This window comes from Strongylocentrotus purpuratus, unplaced genomic scaffold, assembly GCF_000002235.5.
Source record: "Strongylocentrotus purpuratus isolate Spur 01 unplaced genomic scaffold, Spur_5.0 spur5_contig_867, whole genome shotgun sequence".
Classification (NCBI taxonomy): domain Eukaryota; kingdom Metazoa; phylum Echinodermata; class Echinoidea; order Camarodonta; family Strongylocentrotidae; genus Strongylocentrotus; species Strongylocentrotus purpuratus.
In genome coordinates this window covers 766,976-793,010 of record NW_022145576.1, presented here as the reverse complement: position 1 = coordinate 793,010, position 26,035 = coordinate 766,976, and the positions used below count along the sequence as shown (strand labels likewise).

The 26,035-nt window shown below is 36.6% G+C and overlaps 1 protein-coding gene across 1 annotated transcript in view; it reads left to right on the top strand.

Moving 5' to 3' along the window:
• Positions 1-13,368: 13,368 nt before the first annotated feature.
• LOC115920160 (RNA-binding protein Musashi homolog 2-like) overlaps positions 13,369-26,035 on the top strand; it is a 42,230-nt gene continuing 29,563 nt past the window's right edge. The window contains exons 1-3 of the mRNA XM_030975141.1: positions 13,369-13,650; positions 13,960-14,000; positions 15,687-15,768. Of these exons, the coding sequence (XP_030831001.1) occupies positions 13,589-13,650; positions 13,960-14,000; positions 15,687-15,768 (185 nt within the window). The 5' untranslated portion in view covers positions 13,369-13,588. The remainder of the gene's footprint in view (positions 13,651-13,959; positions 14,001-15,686; positions 15,769-26,035) is intronic.

The window sequence follows — 26,035 nt, the reverse complement described above, 5'->3', positions numbered from 1 at the left end:
TATTTCTCGCACTGACTGTTTACTTCATGACATGTATTCTTTGTCTTTGTGTATTATCATCTACGATCGGATGTTGACTTCATCTCTTTCTTTCTATCTTTTCTACACTGCTCTATCCACCACTTTTGCCTACCTACCTTTGTTCTCTTCAACTCTCTCGCTCTGTCGGCATCATCATCGTCCAAAACGATTGTCAATTAACTTATCCAACTTAAGCTGTTATGAATTTATGTTAACATTGCTGTAATTGTCTATGATTAGGATTATTTATTCTTTTGTAAAATTGTCTCTGTAAACTGGCCTTTACCAGTAAAAAAAAACTATTTTCTGAATGGACAAAAAAAAAATTATTTCAGGAGGCGCGATAGCTCAGTCGGTAGAGCAGTGGTCTCGTAATCCGGTGACCCGGGTTCGAACCCAAGTCGATGCGCTAGTGCCCTTTGGTAAGGCATTAATCCTCATTACCAGGTCCCTCGGAGAGGACCTAAAGCCGTCGGCCGTCTGGTTGCTTACTTACAAGCATTTATGCTTTCTTAGCAGTCAGGTAAAAAAAAAATAACAACCAACCACAAAAATTTCATTTTAAATCTTTCGCCTGCCCCGTATGTCTTCGATTTACTCTTTATATAATCGCTCTTTTAGAGTGATATGTTCCATCATGATAAAGTGAAGACTCCGCTTGTCATCACGGAGGCAAATGGATGCAGGTGATCACTATCATCCAGCCCATTCTATCATCTATACGCCTATACCACCCTGACTCCTGTAAAAATATTTCAATTATGAAATAAAAACAGAGCCTCTCCACAGTACCACTCAAAATTTCTACTCTATTGTTAACGTTATTTTCTGTTCTCCTTGCTCTTGTCTACCAATATTAAAAAGGTAGATAGGGGGAAAAGAGGGGCAAAGACTTGAATTGAATTTAATTTGATTTATTCCCTAATTTGCATTTATACATATTTATATATACATATATTTATTTCCAAATAGCATAAAATGACTTTGTTTAAATATTTCGTCGTACTAATTTATTGGCTAAAAACCATTTGTTTACCTTATCTAATTCTGAGTTCAAGTCATAGTCTGTTCCAGATAATTAAGATCATTGTGTTTCAAGAATACATTTGTATCGTCTGCAAATAACATAAAACTCAGTACACTGGAACATAAATGCAAACCGTGTATATAGAGTAAGAAAAGAAGGGGGCCTAATATCGAACCTTGTGGTCGCCACATACTGTTACGTTCATTTAAATAACTGTGCAATAGTTTAAGCGGTATACCTCTGATTTAATAAAAAGGAAAGTTTTTGTAACAATATATCATGATCTATACAATCAAATGCCTTTTTAAGATCGAAAAACACTCCAAGTGCCGTTTCCTTATTTTCTAAAGCTTCATTTATATTAAGAAGAAAATCAGTAAGTGCTAATAGAGTTGACTGTTTTTGTCTAAATCATTTAAAAAAATTCAAACTTCTTTGCAAAACATGGCAGTAAAGATAGTGGCTTGTAATTGGAAAATATATTTTTGGGGTTCCTTTTCGAGAATTGGAACAACTTTCGAGATCTTGCATTTTTTTTGGAACTATGCCCTTTTGAAAACAAATATTAAATATAAAAAAATTATAACACAATGGCTCACACAATATATAGATAACCTTCTTCACAACCTTCTGAGATTCCCCTTTTCCCCCCTCTCGATTAAATCAAGCAATATAAAATATTTTGTCTCATTCTCAAACTTAAATGTACTCTGTCAACTTACTTTATTACGTATATGCTTATCAGTATTTCGTTACTTGTGTAATTCATTTGTTCTATTATATATTGTAATACTATATGGTTTATATATGTCATTTTGTTTGAGTGGAAAATAAATAAAATCAAAAATCAAAACCGAAATCAAGATTATAACCTGGTGATTATATTATGCAGAGAAGATATCAATGATTTCTTTTTCAGTTATTGGTTTAAAAAAAACTATGAATGTGGATACGAACCTTTCATATAGTTTTATAAGATATACATTACAAGATACGTTATTGTTCAAATTGGCAAGAGTTTGACCCAAAGTTACAAAATAACCATTTAAAACATTTACTACATTGTTTCTGTCAGTCACCAACTCATTACCGACTTTAAAATATTTTTTTGTATTTATATTCAGATTGCTTTTCCTATTAAAAAGATTATTTATTATTCTCCACGTTTGATTCATTTTCCCTTTTACGTTGTAAATTTATGTGAGAGGTATTTCGTTTTCGCTGACTTTAATCCTTAAACATATTTATTTTTAGCATGTTTATAAACAGATTTTCTATAATCCGTAGGTTCTTTAACAATTTGATATATAATCTATTCTTTTTCCCAGACAGTATTTTCAGCTCCTTGGTAAACCAAGGATTATTATTCGTTTTCCGCTTTAATTTTTTTACGATCGGAAACAGTCTTCATACATTTCAGTAAGAGACTCCATTAATTATTGATCACAGAGGCAGAAATAATGACCGATTGTATGTTAAACCAACAGAGGAACAGGGAGATAGTATGTATAAGAGAGAGAGAGAGAGAGAGAGAGAGAGAGAGAGAGAGAGAGAGAGAGAAGGGGGAGAGGGAGTAGGGGAAGAAAGATATATATATATATAATTATATATAAAATAAGAAGGGGGTGAAAGAGAGAGAGAGAGAGAGAGGAGGGGGGAGGGGGGTAGTGGGGGAACAAAGAAAGAAAGAGAGATATAATGAAAAATAAGAAGGGGGAGGTGAAAGAGATAGAGAGAGAGAGAGAGAGAGAGAGAGAGAGAGAGAGAGAGAGAGAGAGAGAAAGAGAGAGAAGAAAAGAAAGAAAGGGAGGGTAGTGGGGGAAGAAAGAAACACAACACAGCACAGCCCTCTCCAGGACAGCGTTCACGCTTTTGGGAGAGTAATTCTTCAAGGTTCAAGGAGAGAGATATATAATGAGAAATAAGAAGAGGGAGGTGAAAGAGATGGAGAGAATTGGAGCTGAGAGAGAGGGAGAGAAGATACCAAAGACAGGCAAATATGAGAGTAAAAACGATCGAGGGTTGCGTGAGAGGGAAAGAGCAATAATGTTAGGAGGAAAGCAACAGCATTTCTGTTATTCTTTCATGCTGGCTTTCTGGATGGGGGTTCTAGGGCAAGTAGTCATTAGTGCAGCTTGTAATGACGCTCGTCGCATATCTCCCTTGACTTCTGACGGTATCATACCCACCAGGAAAGATGAGTCATCATTTATCTTTCATAAGATAACATGACTCGAGATCATTTCACATTGATGTTTTGCTTTCTTATCCCTTCTCACCCATTACAGGCCCCAGTTATTACCCAACGCAAGATTAGAGTTTCTCCGTGTGGCAATCGTCATGGGAGTTTTTGTCGGTTTAGCCCCCCCCCCCCCTCCCCTCCCCATCCTCAACTGACATGACACAAACAAACCCGAATATTTGCTTCCATAAACCTCTTTCAATATTTCATGTGTATCCATTTACCTCTCCGAATCAATTCGTTATTTTTCATATTTCTAGATCTAACCAATTATGAGCATGACGTCATTTTCAGCGTGATACGAGCGTGACAAGGGAGTCATTTCTTGCCCTTTTCTTGTTCATTCAACTTCTTAATCTTACAAATACATCCCTATTTGTTATCATAGCATCGGCTATAATAGAAACATACACGAGAAGCACATGACGTAGGAAGGCGAAGATAAACGTGCTACAATCATCCACGCAATTATGGTAATGATGGATAATTTACTTCATTTTGCATGATTTACCAAACGTTCGAATCGGTTCGATTTCATATTTCTGACAAACAACTCCTTCAATTCACATTTATTTACAAGATTTTCGCATTGCATGGTTCAAAATTATTTCTAAAAATACTTCATTTGATTTTTAAGTTAGATATAGAAATAACTCCCTTGTGAGAATCAAGCTGCTAAGTAAAAAGATTAGGAAAGCTGGGAGAATTTATTCCATCTTTTACCAACCTATCGACTTGATGTCGTCGGTATGATTAGTGTAATGGCGTCTGATGTTTCTGTCATCCATTCCATGAAAGGTGCAAAGAAAGCAGTCTATGATCAAGTCGACGGCAAGAAAGAGAGGAATCTTACGCAAATGTTTCCTCTCATCCGTGAGAAACGTGAGTGAAAGGATGAGAAAAGAACCCTAGATGCCATCCAGTCACTGTCATCTCTTTGTAAAAGCTGGGCAGCGTTTGTGCTCGGTTCCCCCCTCTCCATTGGTATTCACAACTAAAATGTGGCGCCGAAATAAGCTCACTCTTGAAAATACTTTTCTTCGCGTTGTTTCATTCATTCACAAATCGGCATCCCTGGTTTTCTATATTATCTTTGTTCTCCGGAAACGTATATGTAGACGAGAAAGAAAATATCAAAATTGCCAAACTTGTTTTTAGTTGACCCCTATGAATGGTGTTGATGTTGTCCCAAATGAATTACCTTTAACGACTAACGCCATTCTAGGGTCGAAATGATATTTGTAATCAATGTTCATTATGAATTAAGAGGTTGTGAAGTATATCAAGTGTGCTGATAGGGACATAATTCATATTACCATGGTAATGAACGTGAATAAGCATCATGTTCATGTCATAATTTTATTTTATTTATTTATTCATGTTTTATTTATTATAATTGGTAAAATAGTGGAGGGTAGTCCGATTCAGTTAAAAGAAACTGCTTTCCAACGGAGCCCTCCACGTGATTCAAACAATAACATAAAACATAAAAACAAAACATAAATTGAAACATCAATATAACTCCATATATAAAAACATTTATAATAATAAAGAACATCACGTGATAACGAATCAATCATCTTCTTGCGAATTAATTTACTGTAATACCGGAGGAGGAGGGGGGGGGGGGGGTCGTCGACGAATTACTTTATAGATTGAAAGCCATGTTTGCTCCTGCTTTATTTTTCATTTTCTAAGTGAGGGGAGGGGGAGGGGACACGGAACATAATTTCATAATTTTTTCTGCCACTCAATATTCATAAATTGTTATACTCTGCAGGTTGAAATATCCCACTTGCATTGCTAAAGGGATCTGTAGCGAGCTATGCCGATGATTAGATAACACAAATTGTTGCAATTTTAATGGCGTTTGCCATTTTATATTTTACTATAAGGTCTTTAAATTAAGATATTCCTTTCCATATATGATGTTAGAGTGGAAAAATGAGCGATATCATTTGGGAATATGTGACTTAATTAACTTTGAAAGTCATTTATTTCGCATGCAATATTCAACAACCAAGTTGTGTCGTTTCCAAACAAGCGTGTTATTTCAGACTTAACATCGCGTTATGGCAATATCGAGATTTCTCGAGATTTCGCCATTCACTGTCTTGTTTTCGAAATCAGGCTCATTATTTTGATATGCGTGCAGGCACCCCTGATTATTAAATCATGACATTGATGTGCTCATTTCTCCTATGAATCTAACTCTCCGCGCTTCAGAATTAATCGAAACTTAATTTCATTGCACTGTGACTTGCTGCTTATACAACCGAGGCTAATAACGGGAATAAGCCAACGCGCGAAATCAGTAAGAAAACGAATTAAATTTCATGTGGAGTGGAATTCCGATTTCGTATCTAATTCACGGCTGTTCCATACGATGAGTCTCTTATGCATGGAAAAACTGAGCAACATAAATTTTGATATTATGATCTTTTTTTGAGGATTAGGGATAATGACTGAGTCATGACTAAATCTAGTTTTCATCGATGTTAGTTGCGCCGTCAGAGAGCATCGCCCTCACGTACTTTCTAGTTCAGGATTAATTTTATATCCATGGTTTATATCCAGGCTTTGTGAGTGCCTATCTATCTTGTAAATTTTGAAAACATTTTATAAACAGGTCCGCTTACATATACACTCTGTTTTGATTGTGTTTTTCATTTTTTTAAATGAACAGTCTGTATGTCCTTAATCAATGACGGATAATCCCCCTATCGAAATTAAGAATATAATTTTCAAATTGAAATAATAATTTTCATGAGGTTTTACAACCTTTGCTCCTCCAAAAATGGCTCCGCTTCAATTTCCTTAACTAACCAAATTCTTCACTTCAACCCTGAGCCCTACATTAAACCTGTCGCTTACCCTAAACCCAAATCTATCCTAATACTCAATTACAATCCTAACCCTTACCCATTATCCTTGACAAACTATAGATCGGAGCATGTCGCCAGAATAAATATGGGACCACGCAACGACTTTATCCTAGTTTTGTGCATGAGCCCCCATATCTATCTTGTAAGCGCTGTCAAGTTATCAAAATCAATTCATGTCTATACTCCTTTCTTTTGATTGTGAAGGTTTTATTTTTGACCATTGTATAGCTTATTGATTAAATGTAGATAATTTCTGTATGGGAGTTTTTATTGTAGGGGTTCTATTTTTTGACCATCCTATTCCTTGTTGTTGAAATATGGGTAGTCCTGTATGGAAATTAAGATCATTATTGGCAAACGCAATGAAAATTAAGATAATATTAACATAGCTCCCTGACAGAACCGTATATACGTTTATACTTCATAACAATTAATGGACAGAATAACTACCGAGGATGTAGTTTATTTAAAATATAAAATTTAAAAAAAGAAAAACATCTTTGAGAAAAGTTCACACATGAGGCTTGGGCAAAGAGAAAGAACGGATTAATATTGTTTACTTTCTATTTTACATTTGTACTGAAGTAAATTATGGCTATATCATGTAAAGAAGCTTTTTAAGTTTTGGATCCATAAACGGAAAATTCTAATTTTCTTGACTTTATCCAAGGATTCATCATCTTCCCTTTTCCTCTCTTCTGTCCCCCTATGTCTTTCCTTCTCACATTGCCTTTGTTCTCTATCTCCTTCTCTATCTCTCTCCCACATCTCCCTCTCTCATCTCTTGTAAGTCATATCAACAGCAAAGAGAAGATAGATTTCCCAATTCTCCTTGAAAGGTCCGTGTAGTACATGGTTACATGAAGTGTTTCAGCTTAACGCCATCCACGTACCCACGTATAGGTATCTGTACGCGATGTTTTTCACCGCAGGAACATTCAAAACACTAGCCCATTGTAAACATCGCGGTAAAGATATAAATAAAGATGTAGAACAAGATGTGTGTCAGTTAATAGCACACCTCCCCCCCCCCCCCCCCAAAGAGAGAGAGAGAGAGAGAGAGAGAGAGAGAGAGAGAGAGAGAGAGAGAGAGAGGGGGGGGGGGGGTGGGTTAGACAATCAGAACACCCTTCAAAGTAATTTAGGATCTACATACAAATGGTCATAATTATATGTGACAACTGAAGTTACAGACTATTAAACATCGGCAAAACGTCGCGTAGCGCTACACTACATTTTGCCGGTAAGTTAAAGGTATTACAAAGTTTTGGTATGGGGTCATGAATTCGGTTCAAATAAAAATATTGGAAGCATATGCGTTCCTACAATATTCATTGATCGTTGTCGCGGTTGAAATCGAGTCTGAAGTTATGAAATTATAAATAATAAACTCTTTATGTTGTATAGCTCCCTCTCAAGGTCAAGATATTAATTAAGCTATGAAACAATGTTTCTTGACTAAAATCGACCGATTAGCTATTCCCGTTTGGAAATTATATATCACAACAACATATTCTGAGATTGTCATGGTCGCAGCTATCATTGTACGGCCATAGGCGCTATTTGAAATTTATCAAAATTTACCGGGAGCACCGGTAAATTTTTATATTCAATTTTTCTCGAAAACAGAAGTGTTTTAGGGGCTACTTTTTTAGTGCTTACAATACATCCACAGTGTCATCCAAATATATCAAAATTGTAAAGATTCACTATCTACCCAATTTTCAAAATTTCCCAAACTTTCTATTACCTTTAAATTGCGCGTTCGGGCTTTTTGTTTTCAGCAAAACGTAGTGTAGTAAAAGAAAGATATTTTGGCAAATTAATTTGAGAACATAATAAATCAGGTAAATATCTTTCTCTAAGATAGTTTTGGCTACATGGAACATAGAACCATTGTCGTTTTTAGCACTTGGAGTAGGTGTTTAAACTTCAAAGTGTTTTTCTTGGTTTCCCCTTTTTTTTTACCAGCGCCCACGCTACGCGACCTCTTACCGGGCAACGTCTTGTACACAAATTGGCCACTGCGCAACCGTAATCGTTTTATTAATAAAGATAATGACTTGAATTTGCTGATGAACCCTATCGCCATAATTTACGGGTTGTTAAACGCTCTCGCAAATCCCCTTATCAATTAGAAAGGAGGGGCCAATCTTGGGAGGGGGTTGCACAAAATTGTGTATATGTGACATTGGCAAAATTGTGGACTAGATTGGCATAATTATGAAAAACGTTAGAGATCTTTTGGGCCTGTGTCCCTAACCCTGTGTGAGAAACAAAGGAGGTAGGATCAGTCACTTCTTGGAGAAACCTACACAGTTATGGCACTAAATAGATATTTACCATTTTCTTCTTCTCTTTCCTAAATCTCCGACTGCGCATTAATTCTACGAAGATTACAGCTCAAGTTGTCGAAATCACAGCGTTTATAACGGGACATTTATGTATGTTGTGCTTTATTCTCATTTCGTCGTGAGTTGTGAGTTGTTGTTTTGCTCTCTATCTTTATTTTTTACCAATTTTATTCCTGTTTTCGTCAGCATTTCTCATAATAATCAACACTAATAGCGTATAGCGTGGGCCCATTCATTATTTTTTTGTTATGGGGTGGTGGACCACTGGTGTCATGTCGGGGGCACATGTCTTATTTGGGTCATAACATACAAAAGAACGAGGTGCTTGAGTTTCAGAGGGTGTTGGAAAGGGTTGTCTCACTTTGACGCTGGCCTTCCCAACAACCACTGGCGTACTGGACCCCCCCCCCTAAAAAAAAAAATTTATAAAAAAATCTTAGTTTATCTCTAAGTCGATACAAGTGATTTACAAATGTTGATGAAAAACATGATTTTCCGGGTTTTTCTAACTTTCTTGTAAATTACACTTTTTTATGCGTTTGTGTAAAATGACAATTGCCCAAATTTACAGTCAAACAAAAATATGCTTATGCTTTGCCCCTGGACCCCACTAGGGGCCCTAAGGCGGGCCACCGGATGCTCACCTGACCGTTATTAAATATTTAAAAGCCCTGAGCTTCCGGGAGCTCCGCCCCTGGACCCCACGCTAATTAGTGACCTGCCAGTGTCACAAATAAGGTATCAAAATTTGCTCATCTGACCATAATGAAATGCCTAAAACCCCTGCCGTTCCGCGGGGCCTGCATGTAAGAGTGGTGATGGTGTGGATTTTTTTTCTACCACCCCCTCCAAAGTTTTTGCTCATCACGCCACTGCCAACAACCCCTTCTCTCTCTCTTCCCTTTCCGCCATTTTGTCGTGGGCGCGCGCCCCTGTACCCCCTGTACCCCTGTGTCTACGCCACTCTTTGACACCATCCTATACACACCCTTTCCGCCTTGGATGGGATTGCAGGGTGAGTCACACAAACTCTTTGAAGTTGTTCGAGCCAAAAGGTGATGTTTTGTCATCCTAGGCATTAGCAACCTTTGACCTTTTAAGAGTTTGTCGTCGTCAAGTTCAACAATGTTGAACATGCCTTTTGTTCCGGGATAGTATCATAGGAGAGAGGAAAGGAGAAAGAGGGAGGGAGAGAGAGAGAGGAGAGAGAGAGAGAGAGAGAGAGAGAGAGAGAGAGAGAGAGAGAGAAGAGAGAGAGAGAGGGAGAGTGAGAGAGAGATGGGGGGGGGGGGGGGGGTAGACTGGACGCTCAGCTTCGTGACTATACCAGTATTAATGTCGGTAGTTTGGAGCAGGAAATGAGAGACATTATATTTGATGAATGTGTCAACCGTGGGTTTGAAATAATAAACCGAGGCCTTTTTTAATCTCCTTTTTCGAATTTCAGTTTCATGTTTATCTCTTTCACCTGTTTCGCGATGGCAACAGTGTGTGCGAGACTCGCAGGAGACAGACCCACGATATGATACCTTTTGTGTTTATTATAGTACACTTTACAGTAATGGTTGATTTCAGTTGCCTTCTCATTCAAACAGAAGAGCAAAATATATAGAAGACTTATAGGTTGTTAGAAGATGTCGGAGGATAGGAAAACAGAAGGGAATCTGAGATCTCGAAGGAATAACATTTCAAATGACAAATAGTCTAATTTAAGGACATAATAAGGCATGGAGGGCATGTGGCGGGGGGGGGGATAGATTAAAGTGAACTTAACTTTTGTTTTTAATATTCAATTTCATGATTATTTTTTTAAAGGAAGTTCCAACATTCACCATGTTCACTTTGTTAGCAACAAATGCATGTATTCCCTCTGCATTTATAAATATAGGCAATACTTATTCACTCATAACCATTCTTTATTTTTGTATACACAGTCATGATAGTAGTCCTATATTTTCCCCTACTTACCCTATGTATACATTCATAACAGCAACCAAGGCCGATCTGTTTTTGTAGTCGAATTCAAGATAAAACTTCATAATTTTTCTGTTTTGTTTTCGTATCAGGTGCAATTGTATTTCTCACTGAAACAACACGAGCATATACAGCTAACAATAGGAAGCTGTATTGACTTGCACACTTAGGAAAAGGTTCACTATAGGTTTGGATAATGGCATATAAAAACAGGACGGTTGTAAACAGGAAGAAGGAATATTATTATCATAACGGTTTCATTTTCAATAACGGTGTGGGTTAAAGGTCACCGAAAGCACCGCCTCTTTGTTGCTAAGCCACGCCTAGCGATTTCCCGGTACGTCCAGGGAAAGAACTATAATATAGTCTGCAAACGCAGACTCGTTTTGACAAAGTGAAGAATTTTGTTATGAACAAGCCATAAGCTTGGCCAAACTGTTTCAGTCTCTCGTCTGTGTGAAATAACAGATATTCGACAGGGCCTACGAGATGCAAGATATTACAGTTCGGTCCCTGAACTATGCGTCAAGATTACTCCAATATATTTAAAATTTGTATATTTCCCCTCTTTTGTTGTTTTCATGGTTTTACTCACTCCATTTTCTCACCTTATAAATTCTGGTAAACTTGACCCTATATGTTCATTTTAATCGTTAATTTTTATACAGGTTTATATGTTATGTAAATGTGCTTTATTTCTATTTTTCAGAGGGTCTTTTGGTCGAGCAGTACTGAATGAAAGGGCTCTACTGTCAAAATAAATTCGGAAGAATAATGCTTAGTCACGCCAAACTAGTAAAGACCCTGGGCCCTGTTCCATATGACTTGTTATCAATAACAAGTCACAATAAAATGTTATAAGCTACTGAAATCTTGGCATTTGATTGGTTGAGAGTAAATTTGTCATAGAAATTTACCATTTTGTTATGGATAAGAAGTTTGTGAAACAGGACCCTGATCTATGTTGGCCACAGAATGATGTACCTGGCGGCAGTCTTGAATGACAAAACCCAAATTGAAAAACAGACAGGTCTCACCTACCTTTATACGTGTACCTCTAAACCACATTCACCTCAAAATCGATATTAAACGGCTTTATAAATCTATCGTCCTATCGCCTGCTAACAATAGATCCTGGACAATAAATGGATCTCTTTCAAGGGAGGAAATCCAGGTATTTATTGACAACGGGTAATAAATCGATCGGGCTAAATTTAAAGAGGAGGGGGTGCGAACGATTTTCTTTTCTTTGGTCAGAGCGGCAGATGTGTCCTTAAGAGCAAGATGGGGGCGCGGAACAATTGCAAGGAAATTTCGTCAATAAGGGCCCGAGAGAATTGTGCTTATGTTGGTAGGGGAATATGTTATAACCTTGTAAACATCCTATGGTGATACATTTTAAGCGACAAACAATAGCTCAGGTTTATCTCATTAAAGTAGGAACACCTGAAAATTGATCACGGTGCCCCTCTCTGAGTAAAAGGTCCTCTGCCACTCAAAACCATTTTATGCTGTGATAATAAATGATAATAATAAACGTAAGTTAAAAAAAACGTGTATTGGTATTCATAAAAAATAAAAGAAGTCGTTATCATCTGCCATCTTCTTGAAATTAAGAAAATTAATGTAATTGAACGCATGAATAATGATGATGAAGTGATCACCATCTTAAGTGAGATCATAATATAGGCGGACGGCTAAAAATCATATCTCCATGTATACTCAAGTTGAAGAGAAGTCTAAAGAGACATGATAGAAGAAAAAGGGTTAAGACCCTATATTTTCTTTGTCTTTTCTTGTTGGAGGTGTTCGAAAACGTATAAAAAATGAACAACAATAAATTCGACTCTATAACGAGTTAGACCCACAAAAGACCAAGCGAATTTATTGTGTAAATGTTAGGACACCCTGGCCGTTTTTATGAGTTGTTTACGTAATTTACTTAGGGCCAAAGTTGTGTCACGTTCTCGACAAGTTTGATTGCACGGTTTCTATGCAGTTTAAACGCCTTGTATGACTAATATTTGTTCAACAAACAACAGCTCGTGTAAGCGCGATAATAAAATGCAAATTTTCCTCCAACAAAATCGAAGTTTTGTTTTCTCTCTCTTTTGAGACATTACAATGTCTATGATTTATCATGATTGAATATAAAGAATTGCAGTTTAGTTTTATATATGGCAATCACGCATTTGAAATATCTTTTGAAATTGCTTCACGATTAAGGAGAGGTTAAACCTATAATACAATAAACCAATCAAAAATACAATCAAATGATAAATTAAGCGTATCAAGTTATGCATTGGCCTATTTAAAACCAAAACAAAATAACGGGGAGGGGTGTATAATAGCAAAATAAAACTACATGAATATATCAGAGTGTTGTTTTTTTTTTTTGTTGCTCACAGAAATTGGTGTTTACGTATTTACAATAATATATTTTCTGGTTAGAAAGGTTGTAAAATAATAGAAATCAAATGAATATAATAATAGATTTCTTTCGTAGGCCTCAAATATAGTTTCTCAACAATATTACACTCCTCTCGTTTCAATAATACGACGTTGCAAAGTTATAACTATAGTACGACTGAATTCACCTATGATATTATGAAGAGTATATTTATTAACTTGGAGAGGGCTCTGGGAAAGAGAGAGAGAGAGAGAGAAAGATAGAAAAGAAAACAAGAGAAAAGTGGGAGGTGGAGTGAGATAAAAAGTAGGAGTGTCTGAAATCGTAGCAGCGTTGACGTCACTACTCATTGATTATATCGCAAAGTGACCGGGACTTGACCGGAACAGCCGTCCAATCAGCGAGCAGGATTCCCCATCAATCGCCGGTCACTGACGTTACAGCCTTCTTTGTGTTTTGCCGGGTATGTTGAACGAGCTTGAGCGAGCCACCCACGGCACGGTACGGTATACACGAAGCGATCGGAGCCTAACGTAAAGCGAGAAAAATCATCGCAAGCGAACTGACTATACACGCGCAGTAGTTCCCATACCCATGTGTTGAGAAGGACCGTTTGTCAATTCACAGTAGTATTGGACCTTTTTAGTTGAGGGTTTTAGTAGCTTATAGGAAAAAATGGATCCATCAAGCCAGCAAAATGCGACTACACACGATGCAGATGGGAATCACGACCCAGGGTAAGTATGGATTTAGTGTGAAAATGTTGAAAATTGGAGATAAAGTGGCTCAAACGTGGAGGCAGTGAGCTCGATTTGTCGCCCAGCCATAGCCCGATGCCCCGATTATACTCGCGTGTGGAACGCGCTACACAACAGCTGGTTTACGTTGACAATGGAATGCCCGTACACGTTGCAGCGAGCGAGAATTCCCCATGCGATCTCCTACACTTGTTTTGGATTATGAATTAATTATTCATGCATACGATGATGGATATATATCTCTTGAATTGGATATTACAGATGACTATTCTCTTCTCTCTTTCACAGGAAAATGTTTGTTGGAGGACTAAGCTGGGAGACAAGCACGGGTAAGGATGCGATAGAAATATTAATCCGTGAACGATATTATAATATTGATATATTACTAGATGTCACTCGCAGTATAATAATATATAGTTTCATACACGTTAATGTGTTAACATTCTCGCTGCAGGCTTGCACGGTGAAACTAAAATAGATTATGGTTTCAAGTAAAGCTTACTAATCTCAGAAGGATTTAGAAAATTATTATGCTGTAAGAAATTAATTATAAAATATAATATTTTATAGTAATATATATAATATTGTTGACAGGAAAAACTATATACAATTCAGTTCCACCAACAAACATAATAATTTGTCATTTCTAAAGAATGGATTATATATCTGAAATGCTAGAATTTAAAAAAAAATTGGGTTAAAGAAAAAAGAATCTTATCTCAGTAATTTTGAAGAGTTGCATATATTTTTGTTGTTGCCTTGATTTGGAAGAATGTGAAATATAAATAAAAGTAAGGCACATACATTACAAGTATATATTTTGGGTAAAGAATATTGATTGAAAAATATATGCTGGAACAAAATAGGCATACAAAATATAAACAAATGAGCCAATAATAATAATAAATAATTATAGTGCTTATATAGTGTCTAACACCTACTAGCATTCCCTGTTTGAAAAATGGTGATTTTTGCATTTGCAGAAAATATATCCAATTGATGTACTTATTAATTTGAAATATTGGTGTATTAATTGCCAACAATTTAAGTGAGAAATATAGAAGAAATGATTACAAACTACAATGAGATACAACAAAGCAACTTGCTACAGTCCAGAAAACAGAAAGAAAAAAATTTCCTGCCCTATATCACAATTTATATATTGTCATGTCCAGGCTGATATACCTGTTATATATTTGTTTAGAGAAATCTGGTAGAATACAAATTTAGGTGCTACCGGTATTTACATTCCTGTATTCAATACAAGCAATGCCCTTTATTCTGTGCCGTCAATGAAATACGAATCGTTCATATGTTGGGTTCATAAAATGAGATTCGGAACCAAGAAAGGATGTGTATAGGTCTTTTCTGAATATGACCGAACATCTGGCAGGGTATTTAAGGGTACTGCGGAAAGTACAAACTTACAAATTTATACCGCTCAATTGGATTTTGATCAAGTGTAGACAGCAGGAAATCTATAAATGCCCTTTTGAGAGGAAATAGTGAAAATATTGCTAAGGTGGAGTGTTTTAATGCTTGTGGTACCCTGGGTATTATCAAAACAAATCACATGGGTTCTATAATTTCGGGGAATTATTTTTAGATGTGCTGATGTCACACCAGTGCCAGGGGTATATATTAAAAAAAAGGAAAACAACGTTATTGATTCTGTTTTTAAGTGTATATCAATTCAAATGCTAAGGTGTAATTTGTCATACCTTTTTAAGAGGTATTAAAAAGGAAATCATATGGATTCTGTTCTGTGTTTGTATTAAGTTTAGATGTTAAGATATTTTGTTATTGTACATACAATACAACGTACATGTATACATGGCTATGTGAGATGTATCTATCAGAACAAATCTTGTTAATTCCGCAGATGTATTTTTTTTCTCCATTCTTGGCTCAGTTGTATTATAAAAATATAGAAATTAGTGTCTGTTTGGAGCCAGAATACCTGTATCAGAAATATATGACTAATTCTGTTTTTTGTTGTTGTTGAATGATTTCAGATGGTCTTAGGAAGTATTTCTGTCAGTTTGGAGAGGTGAAGGAATGCGTCATCATGAGGGATACCACAACAAGACGCTCCAGGTATGCAAACAAAAAAAACTCTTCTTTAAATTGTTCAAATTACAGTCAAAGCCAGTGGCGTAGCTGCAGGGGAGGGGGCATGGGGGCACATCCCTCCAAGCAAATCCTGCAAAAACATTCAAGAAAGAAAAAGAGGGAAGAGAGGAAAGGAAATTAGAGATGGGGATAAGGATGAGAAACAAAGATTCCTAGACAATTTCCCCCAACACCATATCAGTAACTTGTAAATTTGCTACAAAATTCATTTTTTGAGTAAGACTGCCCCCAATTGTCCCTGCGCCCCCCCCCCCCCCAGTTGTGTAAACTTGTGCTATACTACTGGTCAAACTGGTCAAATGTGTAGTAAAGACCAGCCAGGATAAACACTACACATGATCACTCTAGCCAGTTGGATCTTCAAAACACCCTACATTTACAAAATACTTCTTGCCATAGAGGGAGACAATATACATGTAGGAAAAAACTGTTGGCAGGTGGAATTTATTTATAGGTAATCGCCAAGACAGGTTTAACTGTAATTCCCTCTTAACCCTCCCGAGTCTAGCACAAATGTCCATGCCCAGGTCAAGGAATGAATTGTAAACACTTGATTTTAAACCAGAAGAAATGCACACATTCGTTATAATGGAAACACATCTTTGTTTTTTTTAAGAATTGTAAACACTTGATTTTAAACCAGAAGAAATGCACACATTCATTATAATGGAAACACATCTAAAAAAACAATTTATATAAAATCTTGTTCAGGTTTCAATTTTCTGTGACATAGAGAGGGGTCTATGGGAGCATTACAAGTAGCAGAATCAACAACAGCAACAAAATATGTAAGAGTTGTAAATCCCCTGGTTATTCTGGGTGTGTAACCTGTGTACAGGGATGCCAATTTTCAGGCAATAGCAAGGTGTGTTAATCCCTGTAATAGGGACACCTGCTACGTTGGAAAGGTTAATTGAGATAATCCTATGAATTATTGTACGAGCCAAGTCATCGCGGTTGGCTCTCATCCATGTTACCTTGATGAGCGGAGGGAAATAAGCTCTATGGGCGGCAATCTATTGCCAATAAAGAAAAACAGTTTAAAGGTTGGAATGATGGACTGTCTGAGTCTCTGAAGTTCATTTGAAATCTGTCAAAGGAACCGTAAAAAAATTAAAGTCTTGTCGTAAGTGATTGAGAGTGATCTTGAGTACAGTAGTATCTTTGCAGACGATGTGAGTAGGTCTTTCCAGAGCCAAGTACGCATAGGGGTCATCCCGGTACACACACATAGTCACAGACCCCTCAAATATTTTCTAAATGTTTATGATGCATTGTTGACATGAGAAAAGGTAATTCATGACCCCCGCCCCTTGAAAAAAGGACATAGTAACATGTGTATTATGGAGCCTGTACCCTTCGCAATTATGTAAATTAGTATAATTGATTCTTTGAAGAGTAGCTTCATATTTGTACAACTTCATCCTGTGAATAATTTTATTATGAATTATTTTCATTGTTAAGCTTGTAATGATGAACCAGTATTATTCAAAGACTTGAACGTAACACCGAGGCGTTGCCAACTGCTATGGTAAATGTACAATGTATGCATGGTGTGATATATCAAATCTCAAATGATTTGCCTGGGAAACTAAAAAAAAGTACTGTGTGCTTAGAACCAGAACACTGTATAGAATATTAATTCATTTACAATACATTAAGACAATAGGACAAGTGCTGGGAAGTTGATGTCCAAACTTCTGTCAGGCCTGGTCAAAATACTGGCATATAGCACTCTGATGTACAATGCAAGAAATCAATTTAGGGTGAAGCTAGCTTTGAATAAACAAAGCATGTGCCATGTACTCATTTGTATTTATTTACCGGCCATCCACGTCACTGTGATAAAAATTTCCATATTCAAACATTTCTGTGAATGGAATGAGTATAGATATGCAGACTTTGAACAGGGAAATAGTGTAGTCATTGTTACTGTGTTTTTAGTTATGATTCAATGAATCTCCTGTGCGTAGATTCATTCGACCCGCACTAAATCTATACAAAATACATTGTGTGCCCTTCCCCAAACAGGATACTGTATTGAATGCCAGAGGCATTAAATGCAAATCATAGATCGGGTTTCTCATTTTAACATCATCATTTTACTAAGGTACATTGTATTCAGGCGACATTGAACATAAATGAGCAGCACAGCAAGGAGACATAAAATCAATGGGCCAACTCCTATTTCATTTCCCCGTGGAGATAGGCTGTTGTGATGAGCTAAGATGCACAATCTTGTCCAAAGTAGTAAAATAAAATAAAGTTCATATAAATGATAGTAAGAATAAAGAATATAGTGTTCCTAAAAGGATCATTGAGTCAGTGTATGTACATTACACATGGGTCTATTAGAAACCTGCATTTGTATGAAGTTTTATGATTTCCTTGTGAAACATTTTGTTTTTGAGCAATCAACTCAAACAACAACCATAGAATATATTTATTGACAATACCAGTGAGGGTAGGGCGAAACCCACACACAATTCATACCTTACTTAATTCCGAGGTCAAATACATATTAAAGCTTATGATTAAAGTATGGAATGCTATTCTTTGTACTCCAATGATCCGGAAATACTATTCTGATTGTTCAGAGCCAAATAGCATTTTATTTTTATTTTGTGTGCTTAATGCGATACTTTTATCCATACAAGTTGTTGTCGCAGTCATATTGATTAATCCTGTCCTGCCAAGTTGTTTCATAGTAATTATTAGGTCCCTTACCATTCTGTTATCATAACATTGTACATGTCCAAGGCTTAGGATATATTTAACATTGAAGGTTGGAGATTACCTACATGTAATGAGATAGATGCGTTGTTTTTGCACCATTTATCTCTCGCCCTAATGTAATTGCTCTAGTTTCCCAGACTGAGGCTTGAATGAATTGAATGAATTGAATCAATAAATTATGGATGTTTGATGGAAAATGAGATATCCAAAGGACAAAGAATTGTAGCCATAGAAATAACTATACAACACCTAAATTACATGTACGATGTATGTGTACATGCACAATGTACATTGTAGTCTATGGTAATCATTTTAAGAATACAGTGAAGTCTGCCTTGCAGGAAAAAATAGTGAAGGAACAAAACAAAAAAATTCTTATGGTTACCATTCTAGTTGTCTAGTAGTAGATAGACGTGTATATCTTTATGATATTTGAACTATATATATAGTTATATCAGCTGATAAAGACTGTGTACTTTTCATGCATTTGGGATTCCCCAAACAACTGGGTTTATAGTCATGTGTGTACATTCATTGTATACAAATAATGCAATAGACATTATGTTGCCTACATTCTAATGATCAGACATCTATACTTGAAAGTCCTCACCAGTAATCTTAGAAAGTTACCTGCAGAATTACATGTATACCCAGACATGACAGATTACAAGTACTGAAATGTACACCCTTGCAAAGATACATATTTCATTTAAAACCCATTGAAGGCTACCTTATCTTTGAACTCACATGCGTTTTCAGTGGGCTGGGTTCTGACAATTCTTTGGCTCCAGCGAGTTATCAAACAGTTTATTCATAGATAAGATTATACCCTATATCCAGACAAAGAAATCATTTGTGCCTTTTTTTGGCATGAACTTGCTGTAAGATTCCCTTGAACTGTACATGTAAGTGACAGTGATTTTATTGTTGTTCTTTTCATATTATGTTATGGTGTTGGAGGGACCCAGAATTTGTCCGGCTAAAGACTTCTAAAAGACTGGTAGCAGTTATGAATCTGATGCTCATTGAAAGATTTTAAAACAGCTTTTTTCAACACTTTAAATTTGTCTCTAAACCTAGTCTTGCAAGACAATTGTATTTGTAGTAATGTGAAACAAACTTAACAAAGTATTACTTTTGATTACTGACTATATCGAGGTTACGTACTTTTTGCTGGAAGTTTACCCAAAACTACTTGAATGTAGTTATTAAAGCTACTACAATTTGTACATGACAGTTTTAAAACACAGTTCATCATTGACAATTGCTATTCTGTCAATATCCAATGCTAACCTAAACTCCAATTTCAATCTTGAACCAAACGATGGATCTCACCTTTTTTCTAAACTTTACCTCAAAATTCATTTGCAAGTCGCAACCCTAGCCCTATGATAGATTTGATGAATCGTGAATTAAAATCTGGGGTGAATGTTGGATCACAGGCTGTAGGTTTGGCAATGGGAGATCGTACCTTACTACCTTAATGTCTAATACAAGTTACAACACTTGTATACTGGTGATACCGGTACCCTAGGTAGGGTTGATGGTGTGCTGTAACTATGTGAAGATGATCAATAATATTGGGTGTGGGTTGGAAGTGCTTCTTGAGTACAAGTCAAAAGGGGCAGAGTTGAAGAGCACACTCTTTCAATTACCACCCAAAACCCTCTTTCCCCCAACCAATATTGGCCCCACCCTGACAAAGGAAGAGGGGGTGGTCTGAATGGCCGCCTCTTTGGAGGTAAACGCTGAGTACCTTATACAGTGTGTAATTGGATGGGGCTAATGAGAGATGGAAAGGGTTATAGCTTAGTCACTGGATTGGTCAACAAAAGGGACAAACAAAGTGATAAAAAGAGAGTCAACAAACGTGTTGGGTCCTTAGATCGAGCAATAGACTACATGGGGCTAACTAAAGGCTCCCTTTTGTGCATACATTAATTGGGAAGGGGAATGGGTGGCAGGGTGGGGTAAGCAGAGAGAGAGAGAGAGAGAGAGAGATTGAGAGATTGTAGGGTTTGGGGAGGGGAGGGGGGGGGGGGGTAGAGTGAGAATTGACTGGGTGATTGTAAAGTTGGCTTGGTATGTTTGTCTTCTTCCCCTTTGGCGGGAGAAAGAAAGGTCTATTGCTCAGCAACATGTGTACATTGGCATTCTACAATGTACCTTTTACACAAGACCAGCAATGTTCAATGCTTTGTTGCATTGTATGTGAATGCCTGAAAGCAAAATAGAAGACGTGCAACTGGTCTGTAAGTTTGTAGAGTTGGAAGAGTTCTTTTAAGTCTAAGATAGCACCAACGATTCACTCCATGCATAGATCATGTATTACTATAATCGGTAACCTATGTTATGAACAGGAGGGTTTACAAACTTGCAGGTCTTTCCATTACCACCTCGTTATCCAGTTGTAAGGAGTCGGAAATCAGAATGGTCTCGCTTTTAAGATGTGTTAGCCAAAACCTCAAAGCATACTATTGTACAAGAGTCATCTGACTATGGGTACACGTATAGGTTTTCAAATTGGGTCTCATTCTTGAGTACTTGCAAGTTGTAACAAAAACACACTTCGGTATCTCACAGTTTCAGCTACAATGTATACAGCTAAAAGTATAGAAGCCTATATGTTTCGGTTCTTCTTCATGGAAAATTAACTTTTAGATATAACTTGAATTCTTCCAATAACCACTTCATTGTCCTATTCTAATGACTCCTCTTCCAGTCTTTCGAGCATAACCTCCCTACGCGAGATATGTTTACTTGTGTGCATCAGCAGTTACCATAGGTTAACAACTATCTTATCAATCTAAAAATATTGAGATCGTACAACAAAAACAAGCTTCCTCATGTCCCAATGTACGTAGCTGGGCTGAAGTACAAGTAGATCTTTCAGTGTTTTTGTTCATGGTAAATTTACTTTCAATATGCCAGTTTCTCTTTTCCTTCAATTTTGTAAAGGTGTGATCAGGTGCATACATGTAAGCAATCAGGCAACTAACAATCATTGCTTGTACATGTGTATGTTCATCGAGTGGAGATGTAAAGAAGTCTTTGTTTATTATACACGGACCTCAAGAGATAGTTCCTGGTTGGTTTATCTTGTATTTCCTCCCCAGGCCCTATCGTACATTCCGAGCACATTCAATCCGCTTTGGTTTTGTGATTAATGCCTTCGTCTTAATACCTCGAGCTTGAAATACAATAGATTTTGTACATACATGTACATGGTAATCTGTTCTTTTGACAAGAACACATTAAGAGTACAGATGCATGTATTTAGGGAGTTTACTTCTTCAAAGAGATCAACATTTCTTCTCAAAGCTGAAAAAACCGAAAAGACAACCGCAGCACGATGAAAGTTCAATGAGATTTTTAAAAGGCCATTATTGCAGGAAATCAAATATTATAAATAATTTGAGGGCAGTTTGCCTTTTGATATTCTTTAAAATTTCTTGCTTAACATCTTTCTAAAGATAGTATTTCTCCAGTTTGGTTGGAATTTGAGGATGGAATGTGAAAATAATCGCCTTGTTATATATCAGAATACTACACGATCTCATTCAAACATTTTTGTGAACTTACTTATATTAATGGAACCTTCCAAACGCAAGGTTAAGCCTCTATATTCAGTTCCAATTTATGTCGTCTTTAGTTGGCTGGATCACGACCTAGTGGGTTGGTGTTACATTTTAATAGCTTATGTTGTGAAATTCTTTATCAAACTTTAAAATTCTGATGTCATAATCGTTTGAGTATTTTACCCAGTGGATGACACACCTTCGCATCTAATGAAACAAAGCGATGTCAAACACTTCCTGTTCCTTAGTTGATTATTAATCTTGTCAGACCAAAAACAAACAAAAGAAGGGTGTTATCTCTGCAATGAATCAGACAAAACAAGGATTTTCTTACTCGCTTTATAAATAGGCCCTCACTAGGCTAGAAATCCAACCCGAATCGTCTACCGTTTCTGGAATTTAGCCAGAAAAATATGACAATTCTTGGAAATGCGATGACATTGTGCTTTAACATTATGGAGAAACAGAAAGTTATTTTGTTTTTTAACTGCAAGGCTTCCAATTCAAACAGACACGTGTTCACTTTTCAGGAATGTAATGATCAGACTGCTGACTGTTAATTACACCCTTAAAGATAAAGTTGAGTTTTGGTCATGCGATTGCATTGTGAAAGAAACGGTGTGGAATCGATCAGAAAAGGTTGATCATCTAGCATATAAGTATTGGTGTGTACTGCAAGGTTCTGGAATTATCACAATGATAAGATATTTGGCCCAGTCTTTGTAAAGTTACAAGCACTGTACACAGAAATATATGGGACAACTAGAACATGTGGCATAAAAATCTGTCCCGATTTTTATGCTGTTACATGCCATATTTAGAATATTAAGGCATTTGAAGAGCCGTGCTTTTCAGGGAACATTTTTTCTCTGATGTTCTTCCACACTTGCATAATAACAATGATAATGCTCTCAAATTATATTTCACCTCTTCCCAGAACTCAACCTTATCTTTAAGTTCTTTGTCTTCATTACTTGGGAATATAAATCACTTGATGATAATAATTTACCATTGACTAGCATCAAAGTTTTGGTTTCATATTTGAAAACTTCAATGCAATATTGGAGAAAACAATACAGCTGTGTTGATAATTCATTTCTTTATTGCTGTAGGAAGTGGCGTGTATAATGTAAGCCCTGACCATTAAAAAAAATACAAAGCCATTTCTTTTTAAACGGGACTATTCAACAATATTAATGTTTCAAGTTCTTTTATCTATCGCTTCAAACATTGCGCCAGTAAAGTGATATCTTGTCATTTAATTGGGGGTTTATTCTGATAACCTTTTGTTTGCTTTACCATTTATGCCTACATTTTTGCAAACATTGACAGAATTACAAGCTAGGATTTACATAGGCTTGTTTTATGTATGTTTATCTTTTACTAGAGTATTTTTTTTATTTTCTTGGAACTCGAGTCAAGTAATAAAAAGGGATGTTGTAAAATTCGACTTTGATCATAATGCCTATTTACAACTCAATAAACATGGGCAAAGATACAATAAAGAAGTCTTCCGAAAGTAGGACATATTTCCCCTTTTGATAAATGAAGTTGAAAATCTTTCATGGACCCCCCCCCCCCCTCTCCTCCAATTTTTTTTAAAGTCTGTAATTGTTCTCCTTTAATTCATGAATTGCAACTGTTTATATTATGAAACATTTTATATTATTAATTTTTTACATAAACTCTGTGGATTTCTGAATTAAAGGCAAATTTTCTTAAGTAATTTTATTTTTCTCTTTGTACTCCTTTAATTCATGAATTGCAATTGTTTATATTATGAAACATTTTATATTATTAATTTTTTACATGAACTCTGTGGATTTCTGAATTAAAGGCAAATTTTCTTCAGTATTCAGTTTTATTTTTCTCTCCAAATTTCCTGTTGTAGGTGTCAAGAGCTCCTCAAGCTATCATTGTATGCCTCATTAAGGACACTTGATGTCCAGATTGAGAATGGAAATGGCACGATAAATGGAATGAAGTGAAATTAAATCTCTTTTGATAAATGTTTGATAAAACTTGGTGATACTGGAGTACCTGTAAGGGTTAATAGGCTTTAGTGCCAGTCAGGAAGAGGGCTATTGAAGATCTTGTTATCCTGATTAAGAGTCTACTTCTCTAATTAATTGCTAGGCAGGTGCCAATAGGTTTGTAGGTCAGTACGTACGAGCCATCTAATCTCATTAGTCTTTCTCGCTTGTCTAGAACCGAACCAAACCGACCGACTGAGGTCTAGTCATACATGGTCATACTGTACTACGCGTAGTCGATCGATTACTGGGGCTTTGTCTTTTTGATATCGCCTGCCAAGTGCCAGAATAGCGGCTTTACTCAAAGAGCACTGTTGAATTGGAAGTGGGGGGGGGGGGGGGGGGCAGGAAGCTAGATATTCTACCGGTAAAAAAAAATCATATCAACTCCATACATATCAGTTATAACTACACTTTATCATTTGAGAGCCAGAAGGGCATTAACTCCAGTTTTCATTTAAACGATGAGTAAATATTAAATAACACTCTTCTGATTCTTAATAGATATAGGTTAAATTTAATTATACCCAGCCTCAATTATTAACAATTCAAAAGCTTATATCATGCATGTAAAGGCAAAAAGAGGTCATTTCTATTAGGGGATATATTTTCATGAATATATATTGATTCAACGTTCATCCGCAAATCTATACGCCTACATGTATACAGTCAGAATTTTTATCTCCAAGATTGAAATTTGAAAGCTTAAAGCCTTCAACATGTGAATCTTCTCTTTATCTCATTTTAAAACTACATTAATGAGGTAATACATCTAGAACACCAATTAGACGTAATTATGGCCTTTTGCATTTTTCTACAATGTTACTCTGAACTTGGGGAGTGCAGTGTTGTATCTGTCGTCGGGCCAATATGTGTATTTTAGGACGTGATCTGACGCTTGTCGATGGCCGTCACTCCCTTGCCTCAAACACTCGCTCTGACAAGCTACAGGAAGCTCTGCCTGCTGTTGATAAAACCAAGCGGTGGGAGCTCGATCTCCTTTCAGCTGCTTACGATACTGCTCTCTGGGCTCTCCGGTCGACCTGGACCCAGTAGGAGAGCGGAGGTTCCATGGGGGGATGGAGGAGGTCCCATGGGGAGATGTTCTGCTCCAACCTCCCTTCTCCAACCTCCTTCTCTCTTATAGCTTAAAGGCACTGAAGAGACAGATGGATGGGTAGGCACATTGACAGGGACACATCTACCTCAATGTGAATACAGATCTGCTCGACTTGCATAAGAAATGGAGCAAATACTTCCATACTGTATATTTTAAAGGACTTCCGAATTTGTTAGAACATACATGTACATCTGCTTCAGGCTGCATAATCTAGTATAAAATTAGGTGTGATGGAAAAGAACTTGAATAAACTGCTTAAATAAATTTTGAGAAAGGGCAGTGTCATTTTTGCATCGCGCTTGACTTAAATATAGCTTTTTGCGTCCACATTTAAGAATGTCTATAATCTATATCGGAAATCATTTCAAGTTCTTGATACATGAACATATGTTTTGATAATAAATGTAGAGTTCAAAGAAATATGTAAGCATTGTTGTGAATGGTTGACTCAATACTTGCTCAAATGGTAAGGGTTGCAAATGGGTGTTAGGTTTAGGGTTAGGGTTAAGTTTGGTGTCTTGGTTGAAGTTAGGAATTCAGTTAGCATAGGAAACTGACCACAGAGCCTGTGTCATGAAACCTTTGTATGAATCGAAGCAGATGATCTGAATGATATTCCGTTGACTGTCTGTAGAGCTGCACTGTCAAATGCTAGGGCTGTAGCGACAGGGAGGGGAGACTTGTTGAGAAATACAAGGCAGACATGTACGCGCTGAATTATCTTTGGAATGCAAGTAACAACATGCTTGTCATCAAGGCTATGT